Raw genomic sequence first — 13,674 nt, 5'->3', positions numbered from 1 at the left:
AAAACTCAGCGCTTGGGCTTCATTTGTAAAAGCCTCAATAACCGGGGAGGAGGATACTCGGTGATGTGAATGCAAACCCGGCCTCCCACTTAGCACTGAGATGCTGCAGGATTCCCATCAAATATGGACAGAGACTAGAAAACGACTTTTCCTGGGCTGCAGTGCACGTGCTGGGCATCCTTACAGTGCTGTGGGGGGATCATGTTGACCTGACCACATGGTGGCCGGGACTGGGGGTCCGAGGCACGAGGGGGACCACTTCCCCCACATTACTGTTTGTACTGTTTGAGATTTCTAGAAAGGGAGAAGCATGGACTGAGACATGTCCCCAGAATTTGTATGTTGAAGCCCCTCCTCCTAGAGCGACTGTGTTTGGAGACGGGGCATCTAAGGAGGTGACTGTGGCCCTGATTTCATAGGACCGGTGTCCCTGGAGGAAGAGAAGATGGTGTCCACCAGTGCTCTCTATTTCTCCGCCCACCCACCGAACGAAGACCATATGCGGACGTGGTAAGAAGGCGGCCGTCCTCAAGCCCGGGAGGGAGGCCCCACCAGGCCCCAAGCCTACTGACACCTCGACCGTGGGCTTCAGCCTCTGGACTGTGGGAGACCAGATGCTGTCTAAGCCCCTGGTCTACGGTATTTTGGGATGGCGGCTCTGACAGACCAAGATGAGGAGCACGTTTCCTTTCCAATGGAAATAAGAGATCATTTCTTCAAACAGAAGCACTGAGGACCTAGCGGCAGCCCAGCACCCAGGCCCAGCGGAGGGGGGAGGGGGAGGCGGGAGGGGGTCACCAGCACGCACGTTGAGCTTCATGTTGGGCACGGGGAGCAGGAGCCGGGGCCGGTCCCCGGTCCGAGGCCGGGGGTACAGCGGCTGCGTGAAGTCCCCCAGCAGCTCCCGGAGCACCTGGGCCACGTGATGCATCTGCACGTGGGGGACGGTGGGCCCGCCGGCCGGCCGCTCGGGCTCCTCGGCCAACACCTTCTGCAGCTTGCTGTGGAACAGGCAGGAGGGGTCCAGGTGCCGGTACAGGGAGAGCAGGGTGTCCCACGTGACAAACTCCGTTAGCCGCACGCCGTTCTCCAGGAAGAGCTTCACGAACTCGGGCTTGTTGGAGATGAGGGCTGCCATCATCACGGGGTGCAGCTCTGAAGGCTGAGAGAGAGCACCATGGGGCACAGCCCGCGCACACCCCATCGCGGGGCCGCTGGAACCGGAGCGCTGCGGTCCCTGGCTCGGGAAGGGAGGAAGCGGCCCGGAGCGCTCTCCACCAGGACCAGGGCTGGGGTGGACAGAGGCCCCCCTCCAGGGCCCGTCCTCGCTCTTGCCGGCCAACAAGGCCCGCCACAGGGCTGCACAGGGGCCTCACCTTCCACTGCCGCTCGCCGGAGAAGATCTCGCTCCGGGCGATGTCCACGCGGTTCCACGCCACGGCCAACTTCAGCTGGTGGTCCCAGTTCTCGTGGCCAAAGTAGTCGTGGCTCCGAGAGGCTGCAGGTAAAAGGCAGTCACGTCAGGGGGCTTCGGTCTGGGCCTCAAAGCCCCTTCCCCACCATCTGCCAAAGTCAGATGGGGAGGCACCTGTCGCCAAGCCCCGTCTCTCCGTGACTCTGACTGAGGCGTGCGCCCAACGGCCAGGCCCCTCGTGCCCCCGCCACCTTCACGGAGGCTTGCTTCCCGTCAGTGCCGGAGCCGGAGAATCTCTGGGTTTGGGGCATCGCCCTGGCTCGCCCCTGCCCCTGCCTGGCCAAGCCCCTCGGCCCCCCGAAGAAGGCACAACGTCGGACAGGCAGGCGTTTCCGCAGGAACGTTTGCGGTGCCCCTGCCCACGTGTCAGCTCCCTTTCCGCTTCAGGTGCAAAACCGGAGCTTGGCCGGGCTCTCGCCGCGGGCGTTCTGCCGGCAAGTTCCTGCTCCGCTCGCTGGCTTTACGCCCTAGAGCCTGGGTGGTGATTTGGGGAAGGAAACAGGAACTTGACCCTTTCTGTACGGCAGACGCAGAAGCCAGTGCGAGGCGCGGCGTGGAGATGGGATAGGAAGGCTGAGCCCACGGAGCTGCCGCCTGGAGCAGGGGCGCGGGTGTGGACAGCATGAGCCAGACGGGACAGAACGGACCGACTGGGCTCCGGTAAGACCCGAGCCTTCCGCTCGCCGAAGACACCGTGAAGGAACTAGGGAAGGGGCCAGGACCCAACACACCCCAGGGCGAGTATCGACGCAGGATCTGTGCCCGAGTACGCCAAGAACTCCCGCAACTCAACGATGAGACGACCCATAACCAAACAGAGGACAGAAGACCTGAGAGGCCTGTCGCAGGATGACACGTGCGCGGCCAGCGAGCCCAGACACCGCCGGCCGTGGGGAGAAGCAAACTCAAACCACACCGAGCTGTCGCGTGCCCCCAGACTGCGGGCTGCGTCGAGGGTCGGCGAGGACACCCAGCTGCTGGCCCCGCAGGCAGCTGGGCGAGGGGAGAAGTGCGGCGATCTTGTTGGAAAACAGTTTGGTGGTTTCTTATCAAGTTCGACATCCGCTTCCCATAAACAACCAGAAATCCCACTCCTGGACGTGGTCCCCAGAGAAACAAGAGCAAACAGCAGCTTTACTAACAACAGCCTCGCGCTGGAGGCGGCCTGCGAGCCCCGCGGCCCCGGAACGGGACACCTGGTGGCAAGGACCCCTCGCCGCAGAAAGGAACCGAGTTCTGAGACAGGCGACAACTCGGAGAGCTCCAGAACGTCGCCCTGAGCCGGAGAAGGGAGACCCGGGGGAGCGGTGTGCGTGGTTCCGTTTCCGTGAGGCTCTGGCACCGGGAGGGCCCGTCTAGAAGGACAGACGCAGAGGAAGGGTTGCCCCAGGCCCACGGAGGCACAGGGAGCTTTCGGGGGGTGGGACGTCGTGCCCCGTGCCGGACTGGGTGGGTGCGCAGGAAGCAGACCTGTCCAAGCGCACATCACGGTCAACCCAGGATGGGGGACGGTGACTGTGTACAAGCCGCACTTCAAGGAAGGAGATTTTTAAAGGGTTGTCACTGGAAAACCGTGTATGTGTTTCTATTTCTCGTATGTGCTCCCGTGACAGAGGGCCCCTTCCCCCACCGCCCCACGGCCTTTCTCCCGAGCACCAGTCACAACCAGCCACAGCCTGTTGCTTCCAGAACAAATACCCTCCCGGCACCCGCTCTCCCCAGGATGGGACAGGGAGGCACCGTCCACGCGGCTGGACCGCACGGCCCTGATGTCAACAAGCTCTCCCTGACGCCTGCGGAGGCCGGCGCCCCTCAGCTTCACAGCCTGAAGTGTGCCGCTCAGTGACTCTGGCTGACGTCCACACCCGCGTGTAACCACCACCAGGATCAAGAAATAGAACTTCCAACACCCCTGAGGCTCCAGGCCGCCCTTCCCGCTTGGCGTGCACCCCAGAAAAACCACGATTCGTAGCGCTGGACGCCCCGGGAGCACACGCGGAGAGCAGACGTTGGGGTCCACCTCCCCCGTGGGCGGGGTTCTGTCCCTCTCCAGCGCTGTGCACGATGGCCACACTCAGGGCCCCGGGAACCCCTGTCCCCGCCTTCAAGGGGATTTGACCAGACGCGGGCAGCCTGGTGCCCGTCTTCTTGCTCCTTGGGCCACTTCACAGAAGGCTAGAGGGGCAGCCGCCCTCGCGGCCCCGTCTGTGTACAGCACGAGGTGAGACCGCCAAGCCCCTGTCGTCATGTGGACGTTCGCACCGGCTCCCCGGTGGCCCGTGTCCTTGCCGGCGGGGCCCGTGGGGCCCACCGCGGCGTCCCAGCTCCTGCTCTGCCGCACGGCCGTCCTCCGCGGGGCTGACCTACTCCACCAGCTCCTCCCCCTCCCCTGTCTCCCTGGCCGGAGGTCGTCCAACGGGAGCCCCGGTCCTGGTTTTAACCATCTCGCTGGTTCTGTGAGGTTTCAGGTCAGGAGGAGTTCGCGGAGCAAATCCCGGGTCGGAGCCACTCCCCCCAGAGCGTCCGGCCCCGCCACCCACCTCGCGTCCCTCGAGAGTGACCCACGCGGCCCGCGGGCAGAACAGCCGGACGCCTGCAACCCCGTCGGAGCCCGCGGGAGGGACGGGGGCATCTGTGCTCCTCCAGGAGGGGAGGGGGGACGCTTGCTGCCGTGGGCGAAGCTTTGGGGGGGCGTCCCTCCCGCACACGAGGACACGTGGGGGCAGCGCAGGCCTCCCGACACCCAGAATCTTGTGTGCAGCTGTGGCCGCCCTCGGGTCCCAGTGAAGCAGAGAAGCTGCAGGAAGGGGCCCGGACCCCCAACACCGGAGGCGGGCACCCCTCCCCCCGCCAGGCAGGAGAGTGAGGTGGGCCGCAGCGGCGTCCACCGCAGCTGCCCTCGGACCAGCACGTCTGACCAGGGCTTGGCTCCTCGTCTCGTGCAAACTCGGGGTCCCCAGCCCCCGCTTCCACTTCCGCCCCACTCGGCCTGACCCTCACCTTTCAGCAAGGCCTGCAGGATGGCCACGTCCACGTCCTGCTGGCCGGCCTTGCCTTCCCGGAAGATGGTCAGCAGCTGCCGTCTCCGGACGATGTCCTGAATCTGCAACAAACATGGCCCGCGTGGGCTCTGGGGTGACACGCGGGCCCCCCGCCTCCTCACGGGTCACCTGCAGAATCGAGACCCCAGACAGCGGCGAGCCCCGGCCTGAGTCCGGCCTGCGGGGACGGCCTGCGCACAGCGCCTCACCTCCCCGCGGCCCAGACGGAGAAGGTGAAGACACGTAAGGACCAAACAGGCACCGTTCCCGAGCGGTCACCGGTGGCAACACCCCCAGGGCTTAGGAGCTTCACCCCGACCCGAGACTGTCTGCCGAAGGCCCACCACCCCTGACCCTGAGACACCCCCGCCTCCTGCCGGGGCCCCGCCCTCCTCACCTGCCTACCTGCCTGCCCACCCGCCCAGCCACCCAGTCAGCCCCCACCCACCTACCGGCCTGTCTACGTACCCCCGTCCGTCCGTCCTACTACCCACCCGTCCGTATGTCCGGCCGCCTACTACATCCCTGCGTCTATCGCCTCGGAGCCTGCCACCCCGCTCTGTGCACCCAGAGGCCAGGGCCGGCCTTCCACGAGCACATCTAGCCCAGCTGCCCCCCTCTCTCCCCGGCCCCCCAGCCGGCCTCGCCCAGCCGCCCCTCCCCCACCCCTGCCTCTGCCCCCAGCCGGGCCCCAGCTCCCACCTCCAGGCTGGCCTCGCTCCTCCCACCACCTCCTCTAAGACCCCAACCTTCCCCGTCCCTCGGGCTGCCTTTCTCATCGACTCCAAAATACTTCCCCCCACCGTCCCCCTCCCCACCCCACCCCCGCCCGCTGGAACAAGGTCTCCTGAGTCACCCCAGCCCTGGGTCGGAGAGAGAGAAGCTCCCAGCTTTGGAGCTCACGTGTGTGGACACAGCAACAACCACTTTGTCCTCTGGGCTTAAGCAACAATTGTGCATTTTTTCAGGACAAGAAAAGCAGCGCTCAGAGAGAGCCAACAATGTCCTGTTGACACACAGCTCTCTGGCGTCGGCGGCAAGTCCCCCGCACAAGCCCCAGCCCCCACGGCAGATGTCCGCGCCCACCAGCGGCAGCATCGGGGGAGCAAGACCCTCGTCTTCACTCCCGCCGCCACCCATAGCATAGACCAACGCTCTGAGGTTTGTTGAATGAATATCGGATCGTGACTCTGTAGCTGGGGGCCCCCGTCCCCCAGAACAAGAATGACAGTGAATGGCGAGACTTGAGACGGATTCGTACGAGACCATTTTAGGGCTTTGAGTCAGTAATGGAGAGCGGATGGAAGCAGGCCTGTTGACAGCAGTGGGTTAGGATCAGTTCTAAGAATTGCCTGAATAATCTATAAACTGACTCGGGAAAGGCCCCAGGGCGTGCCTGCCCAGTCCCACCGGCGCCGTCTGGAGCTGAGCCCTTGCTCACCGCCGGACCTCCGGGTCTTTGCAGGCGGAGCTGCGCTCAGGGCAAAACGTCTCAGGCAGGGGCACCTGGGTGGCTCAGTGGGTTAAACCACTGCCTTCGGCTCAGGTCATGATCTCAGGGTCCTGGGATCGAGTCCCGTATCGGGCTCTCTGCTCGGCAAGGAGCCTGCTTCCTCCTCTCTCTCTGCCTGCCTCTCCATCTACTTGTGATCTCTATCAAATAAATAAATAAAATCTTTAAAAACAAAAGTCTCAGGCAACATCGGAATTGGACGCGGTCGCTCAGAGACCACAGGACAAGAACGAGGTCACTGTGCCGCCCACAGAAACCCCGAAAAACCATGTCTGCCCCCCTCGAGAGCGAGCCCTGCTGCCCCTGCCAGGGCCCAAGGCCTCCCCAGGCTCGCGTGCCCCTCCACCCGGCCGACCACGGCGTCCCTGGGTCCCTGCAGGGCACGCCGTCCGCGTGGCTTGCGACTGGACGCCGTGGGACGAGCTAAGCTGGTCTACAGACTTGCCCGAGAAACGCCCGTCGGGCACGTGACACCCCCGACGTGCAGGCGTTTTCACAAGCCGGCCGGCTGTTCACAGAGCTGCCGGTTGGGGAACCAAGGGTCTGAGAGCCCCCACCCCCAACCAAGAACCGGCTGTGAAACAGAGCTCAGGGGGCCTCACAGGTGGGCCCGGAGCCCCAGGTTCAGAGAGCAGCAGGGACGGCGGGGGCCCGTGGCCACGGGAGCCAGAGGAGCCCCCCGGGCCGGCCGGGCTGTGGGCGTCAGCGAGGGCCGGGCCGGCCACACCCCTCCGTGCCGACCCCCACCCCACCCCCCGCCGAGGGGCCCTTGCAGCGTGGTCCTCACCTGGGAACGATTCACCTGCCACCTTGGGCATAGAAGGACGAAACTACTGAAATGCAGGACAGTTGTGTCGCCGTCACCGCTGTGACCACCTGGTCCTGGGGACCGGACGGGGTGGCCTGGAAGGCTCCCTGCTCTCTGCACCGGCAGGTTCCCCAGGAGGGGCCCCTCCTGCCGATGCCTCTAGCCGAGGGGTGCCCACGAAGCCCCGTCCAGGGCCGCGGTACCCCAGAGCCCCTCACCCGCCTCCCTGCCTGCGGGCCCTCGAACGCCTCTGTTCATCTGCCCCGGGTTGGGGGAGGCGGGAACTCCCCAGGCTCGCAGGCTGTGCCAGACCCTTGTGCCCGTGGCTGTCACCTGGCAGTGCCCCTGTGGCCTGGATCTCGACTCCCTACTCCTCTGCCCCCGCCCTGCCTAAAGCAGCGGCCTCCCGCCCCCGAACCCAGCAGGCCTCTCTTCCGGAAAAACTGCACAGCCCCCGCCACTCCCCAGCCCGGCCTGAACCTCCAGGGCCACGAGGCTCGGGCCAAGCCCTCCCCCGGCAGGACGGCTCACCTTTTTGGTCCACTCGACAATCCTGCTCTCACTGAGGGTCTCAAACGTCTCCTGGAAGAACAGGCTGAGCTTCTCCTGAACCCTGGAGATGGTGATCTCAGAGATGGGCAGGCCCGCCACCTGGGCGATGACGTCGGCCACGCGGCCCGAGCCCTCCACGACCACACAGGGGGTGCCGTTGGTGATGGCGTTGTAGATGGTCTGCAAGGCAGGCCTCCCGTGAGCCCTGTGCAGACGCTCCCTGAACCAGAGACTTCTCTAGTGCTGTGGCTCGAGGTCAGGGCTAAGGGGCTCCCGAGAAGTGTACTGAAACATGGGGTCTGGGAACGTTCCTCTGCCCGGAGGGGCAAAGCCGCTCGTCCTGACAGACCAGGCAGGCCTGCTGCTCGGGTGGATCGTGACCCCCAAAACAGAACCCCCACGACATTTCCACCCATCTATCTGTGTTGCGGGAGAGTGTGCCACCTGACCTGTCCCTCGGACAGGCCCAGCATGAGACCAGGACCCCTCTAGGCAGACCCCAGACACCAACAGCGAGATCGGCTTCAGGAAGGGCCCCAGACCCCCCACAGGAAGGACATCCCCCGGGCCGACGAGGCAGGTCTAGGTGCTGTCTCTGAAGTCGGCCAGGCAGACACCGTGGTCTGTGTTCTCCCTGGGAGCCTGCCTTACACTGGGCTGTGGTCCCATGGGGCCAGGGCAGAGCCTGAGGGCAGCCCCTTCGAGAAACCTTCCGGGACTCTTAGAAGCCAGGGGCCATCCCGCTCCCTCCTGGGGCCCCTCCTCCTGGCCGGACACCCAGGGCCGGAGCCAGAACGCCCTCCCCTGGCAGGGCTCCTCCTCGAAGCCGACCTTCCCACCATGCCAGGAAGGGCCCTGCCACGCGGCCCTCCCTTTCTCCTGGCCCGCCCTTCCTAGGGCCCTGCGGGATGCTGGCCGGACCCCGGCCAGCTGGGAGCTTGACCTCCAGAGCCCCACCCGCCAGCCGGTACTCACATGCAGGGTGCCGGGCCCCCCTTCCAGCACCACACAGACGACAGGGATCTTGATGGCCACACCTAGGACGGAGCCAGGAACCCCGATTTAGGGGACATGGGGACTCGGCCCCCCACCTGGGCAACCTCGCCTGCCTCCCACCGGCCCCAGCCTAGTCCCGGCCGGTGCACAGGATGGGAGATGGCGGGAGGCTCTGGGAGCTTCCAAAGGCTGATGCTCTGCCCTCAGCGCCTGGCCCGGCCCACGTGCTCCGTGTCAGGAGAGCAGATCCAAGGCCCGAGTCGCGCCCCCCCCTGCCCTGTCGCCTACCGCGTGTCCCTTCTGGGGCCGGAGGAGAGGAGGGCTGTCCGCCTAGGCAGCCACCACGGCCAGCCTGCTTCTCTCACGGCCCTTTATGGGGCCTCAAATCTGGGCCCGCCGTGGGGACATGGGGACGCACCGAGCCAGGGGGCAGAAGGCGCTGTCCAGGCGGGGGAACGCGGCGTGGCGTCTCTGTCCTCTGGCCCTCCGCCCTGCCCTGAACCTTCCCGCCCTTCCCGCCAGCGGAGGACTTTAGAAACCTCTCCTGGGCAGCAGACTGCACCCAGGCGCCCTGCGCGGCTCTGCCCACCCCCGCCCCTTGTCCTCCTAGAGCCAGCCTCACCGGAGGACGGAGAAGGGCGAGGGGTCCCAGCCGCGCACTCAGGGCCCCGCAAGCCAGGCTGCCGAGTCCTCGGGGGGCACCACTGCTCGCTGCTCGAAGGCCCCCACCCCCCCGCCGTGGAGCCGGGAACCTGCCGCTCTGGGTCCCCTTCCTCCCCCCAAATCCTGCACGAATCCCTGCACCTGGAACCCCCCGTCTCACCCACAACAGGACCGACATCAAGGGCCACATCGTGCACGTTCTTGCTCTGAACGGAGCCCGCGCAGGGGGCGTCGCGTGATTGTAGGTGGTCCACGGCCCGCGAGAGAGCGGGAGAGCTGGCGGCCTGCCCCACCGCCCTCCGGCGGTCAAACCGGGTGACAGACACGTCCCCGCTGAGCAGGCGTGGAGAGACGGTGGGACCAAGTCCAGCGGCGTCTCAGGGCGCCCCTGATCCCCACCTGCTGACCGTCCTGCTCTCGGCCCGCCATGCCCCAGGCCCCTTGACCAGCCGGCTCCCCCACACGGAGAGCCTCGAAGCGCGCGTGACTCGCCTCCTCTCTCCTTTGTCTGCTCCGACACGAACTTCTCCAGCTTCGTCCTCAGGGGGATCTCGACCCCGTAGCGGCCGTGGGTCCCGTCGTCCACGAGGATGAAGTGGGAGTGGTTGCTGTCCAGGCAGCTCAGGCACCCCTGGCCTTCCTCATCCACGATGTACTCTGCAGGAAAGCCACCCTGGGGACAGTAGAGACGCGTCAGGCACAGACAGACGGGGAGTTCTGCGTCTGGAATGCTAGGACAGGGGGGTCTGCGAGGCTGGATACTGACCCCCAAAGACAGGAAGCCCTCAACCCTGGAAACGACGAATGTTACCTAATTTGGAAAAAGAACCACTGCAGATTTGATTAAATAAAGGATGGTGACACGGCAGGATTATCCTGAAGGGTCCGGGCAGGTCCTAAACACCACCTCCCGGGGTGGCAGAGGAGACGGACTATCGGGGCGGGCCCCGCAGCTGTGAACGCCAGACCAGGCGCGGCTCCCCGACAGCTGCCGACGCCTGCATGGGGTCGAGCCACAGGGGTTCCGAGCTCCGGCCTCCAGGAGAGGGAGAGACCCCCGTCGTGCGGCCTCCAGCTGGAATGGGGGGCGTCGCTGCCACAGGTGCGGGAAGGTTCCAGAGCGCGGTGACGGCGGAGGCTGGCAGAACACGGCACGTGGCGGGAGAGCCTGGATCGGACCCGGTGGGAGCGCGGCTGAGGCCCCGGCGCCGGCGGAGGGCAGGGTAAGCGGGTGGAGCGAGCGGTTCTGGTCGGAGCGGTTCTGGACGGAGGCCGGGGGGCTGCTGGGGCGACCCAGAGGGCACGAGGACCACGGCATTGGAGACGGGAGGATGACGGTTGCTCCCTGAGCTGCAGGCGGCCGCGGTGCGGAGGGCACGAGTATAAGCGACAGGCGTGGACGCGGACAAGCGGCGGGCAGGTGCCCCCGGCTTCTACTTGCTGAGGAAGGGGGCACGTTGAGGGAACCGGGACTTGAGGACCTGGGACGCGCTCAGCCTGTGCAGCTTGGGAAGGCGGCCTGCACGCTCCCGGCTCGCAGGAGGAGGAGGCCCGCTCCCGGGCGGGGCTGGACGTTCGCTGGGGATGGCACGGGAGGTGCGTGGCTCTGGGCTCCACCACCTCGGGGGGCCTGGACAGAGGCGGCATCACCCACGAGGGTGCAGAGGGCCGGCTCCATGTCTGCGGCACGGGACACACGCCAGGAAGACAGGATGTCGTGTCAGCGGAAGCTCGGCTAACCAGGACCGATGGGACATAGGATGTCAGACTCCCAGACCACGGCAGGCGGGAAACCGGCAGATAACCTTCAAGAAAACGATCATCCCCGGGGCAGGGTCACGGATGAGGCGGAAGCTGGGCCTCAAGTCACAGAGACTCCAGAGTTCAGCGACCAGGATCCCTTTATTCTTGGCACATTCCCCTTTTGGGATGAGAACGGGCAGCTGCTCTAGGCTGCCCATCCCAATACTGGGTTCCAGAAGAAAGTAGCTTGTTTCCTGGTGTCGCGGGTCCACGCACGACGGGGATGCTGTCCCGGGATGGGTCACACGCAAAGTTGTCGCTCCTGCCGGACTTGGAGGATCCAGAGGCTGGGATCGAGGACTTTCTGGCTGAGCAGGTGCTGTAACGGGTTGATCTGTGGGGAGCCTGGGGATGGGGTGAATACAGTTTGCACGTGGGACGGACATGAATCTCTGGGGGTTGAGGGCCGCCTGCAGCGGGCTGAGCCACTGTCGTCCAAAGACATCAGGACCCCAGTTAGGGCAGGCCCAGGGGGCAGCAGAGTCTGGAGGCAGAAGCAGCCTCCCCAGAGCCTCTGGAGGGAGGACGGCCCGTCCGCACTTGGACCTCATTCCTGACCTCTGGCGTCCGGAAGGGGAGGATGCATTCCCGCGGCTTTCAGCAGCCACACCTGCGATCACTGGTTCCAGCGGCCCCAGGACACCGACCCAGGAGGGACGGGGCCAGCGCACACGCTCCTGTCGTCCGCAGAGGATGGCACGGAGGTGTCACGGGGAGAAAGTCAAGAGTGGTCTCCGAGGCGACCCCATCTCTCGGCCTCGGTTTCCCCAGAAGGAGCACGCAAGGTAGAACCAGTCGCGCCCCGCTGAGCATCCCGGCGGCTCCACCACAGAAGGACAAAGACCGGGGGCAGGCTGGCCACATCACCAGTAACCATGAGGGAAAAGCAGTCCCCGTTCCAAGGTTCTTCCTGGGAAAGAGCACTCGGTGGCCCGGAAGGCAGGAGGTTCCTACTCGTAAGTCCGCACCCACGGCCCGTCAGGCCAGCGTGTTCCCGGAACGTCCCCGACTGTGCGAATCAAGTGCACGCGCCCTTGTCCTGCCAGACCGCTGCGTCCTTTAAGACTCTCGCTGAGGGACCCGACGGTCTTCTCCAGTGCGAGTCTCCGTGTTCAAGGACTGGCCTCCCACTACCGCCCCCTCCTCCACACGCCCGGTGGCCATGACTGCCACACACCGCTCTGGCTGGGGCCACACCGCGGAGGCTCAGAGTTCAGGCTTTGGAGCCTCAGTGCACCCCAATCCGGACACGTCCTGCCATCTGCGAAATCCGTGTCTCGTCGGAACAGCTGTTGGGATGACCCGTGGTGGCCCTGAGGCTCCTGCTTGGAGCCGTCCCGTGGTCATAAGGGCGCCCAGCCCAGTTAGCCGCTGGCCCCAGCCGTCAGGGGCTGCAGTGCGGCTGGGCATGAGCCCCGGTCTCTTGGGCCCCTGGCCAGGCCCTTCCCTCCCCACTGCACTTAGCCCGGGGTCCAGACGGCAGCCTGTCCCCTGCTGTGCCTAGTGGGATTCCGCACCTGACCTCCTCTGACCCGCATCCCCGGGCGGTGGGCCGCCGAGCTCCCCAAGGGATGGATCAGGCCCTGACCGTGACCCGCACCCCAGGGGGGCTGCTGAGCTCACCGAGGGATGGATCAGGCCCTCTCGGTTGTGCACGGTGCCCCACGTGGCAATTCCGACAGTGACAACGTCTCCCTCATGGCGGCAGCTGCTCAGGGTGAAGTCCCGCACCGCCTCGCCCACCTGCTTCATGACACCCGCGTGGGACCCGCCGGTGATAATCCAGGCCCCTGGGGAGAGGAGCAGAGGTGGGTGCCTGCCACGCGCTGGCCTGACCCGGGGCCCTGTTGCTCCCTCCTGTGGATCCGCAGAGTCTCCACTGGGCTCTCCGACTCCTCGCCAGGAGCGTCTTGGGGCCGGGACCACGGACGAGGCCGCACTGTGATCCTGCCTTCGTGGTGCAGCTCCGGAGGCCGAGGCTTCCCACCTGCCCGGGCCGGGGGTGGGGGACAGGGACGGGGCTGCAGGCCTCTCTCCCCACCTGCCCGCTGCCTCTCTCTGTCCTGCACTCGGGAACACGTCTGAATTCTTCTACGCCAAGACTTAAATGTCCCCTCTTCCCCGTGGTTCCTGGGGCCTGAGTGTGGCAGCCTGCACCCCAGCTCTGACCTCTTCACCTCACCACGCTGCCCACTGGCACGCGGCTCGCAGTGGCTCCCACAGGGCACCCCCTTCCCTGCCATGGTCCAGCCTGACCCAGGGGACCTGCTCTGGTCATCCCGGACAGGTGAGGAGAAGGGATGCCAGGCCTGGGTGCCGCGAGATTGTGTCACAGCTGCTTCTGCCTCACCCCTGTCTGTCTTCTGCCCGGAGGGAGACCCCCCCATGCCATCTGCTCTCCTGACCTGGAAGCCAGTTCTGTGCAGCGATGCCATGAGGAACCCGCTCAAACACGTGGCTTGGGCTTTGGGGCAGGGACGTTGCTACTGAACGCTAACGAGATAACCATTAAGGCGTGTCACCTGAGATGACCTGAGGGACCGATGAGCCCCTAATGGATTCACAGTCCCGGTCAGGAGCGTGCCTGGGTGACGGCCGCGTTTAGCCTGGTCCCGCAATGAGTAGACTCCAGGAGGACTCAGACCGAGCCTCTGTTTCGGGGCAAGGACCAAACAGAGGGCGTGGCCCTCCTGCGTGGCTAAAGCCAGAGCCTAGAAGGAGGGTCGGCCTTCCCGGGGCCGCCCCAGTCACCTGGGCCCAGAACCCTTGCTCTCCTGCCATGAACCGACCCAGTGTAGCCCCCTTGGAGGCCGTGGGCACCATG

General features: G+C 65.7%; 1 protein-coding gene across 10 annotated transcripts in view; it reads right to left on the bottom strand.

The window, feature by feature from the left end:
* The window catches only part of TRPM2 (transient receptor potential cation channel subfamily M member 2), a 50,811-nt gene that overhangs the window by 22,929 nt on the left and 14,208 nt on the right, over nt 1-13,674 (bottom strand). For all 10 annotated transcript variants that reach the window (XM_059392485.1, XM_059392483.1, XM_059392484.1 and 7 more), the window contains 7 exons: nt 12,474-12,640; nt 9,540-9,720; nt 8,364-8,425; nt 7,368-7,568; nt 4,475-4,577; nt 1,377-1,498; nt 809-1,162 (listed from right to left, as the gene is read on the bottom strand). In XM_059392485.1, the coding sequence (XP_059248468.1) occupies nt 809-1,162; nt 1,377-1,498; nt 4,475-4,577; nt 7,368-7,568; nt 8,364-8,425; nt 9,540-9,720; nt 12,474-12,640 (1,190 nt within the window). The remainder of the gene's footprint in view (nt 1-808; nt 1,163-1,376; nt 1,499-4,474; nt 4,578-7,367; nt 7,569-8,363; nt 8,426-9,539; nt 9,721-12,473; nt 12,641-13,674) is intronic.

Source organism: Mustela nigripes, chromosome 2, assembly GCF_022355385.1.
Source record: "Mustela nigripes isolate SB6536 chromosome 2, MUSNIG.SB6536, whole genome shotgun sequence".
NCBI classification, from domain to species: Eukaryota; Metazoa; Chordata; class Mammalia; order Carnivora; family Mustelidae; genus Mustela; species Mustela nigripes.
This window is presented reverse-complemented; position numbering and strand designations above follow the sequence as displayed.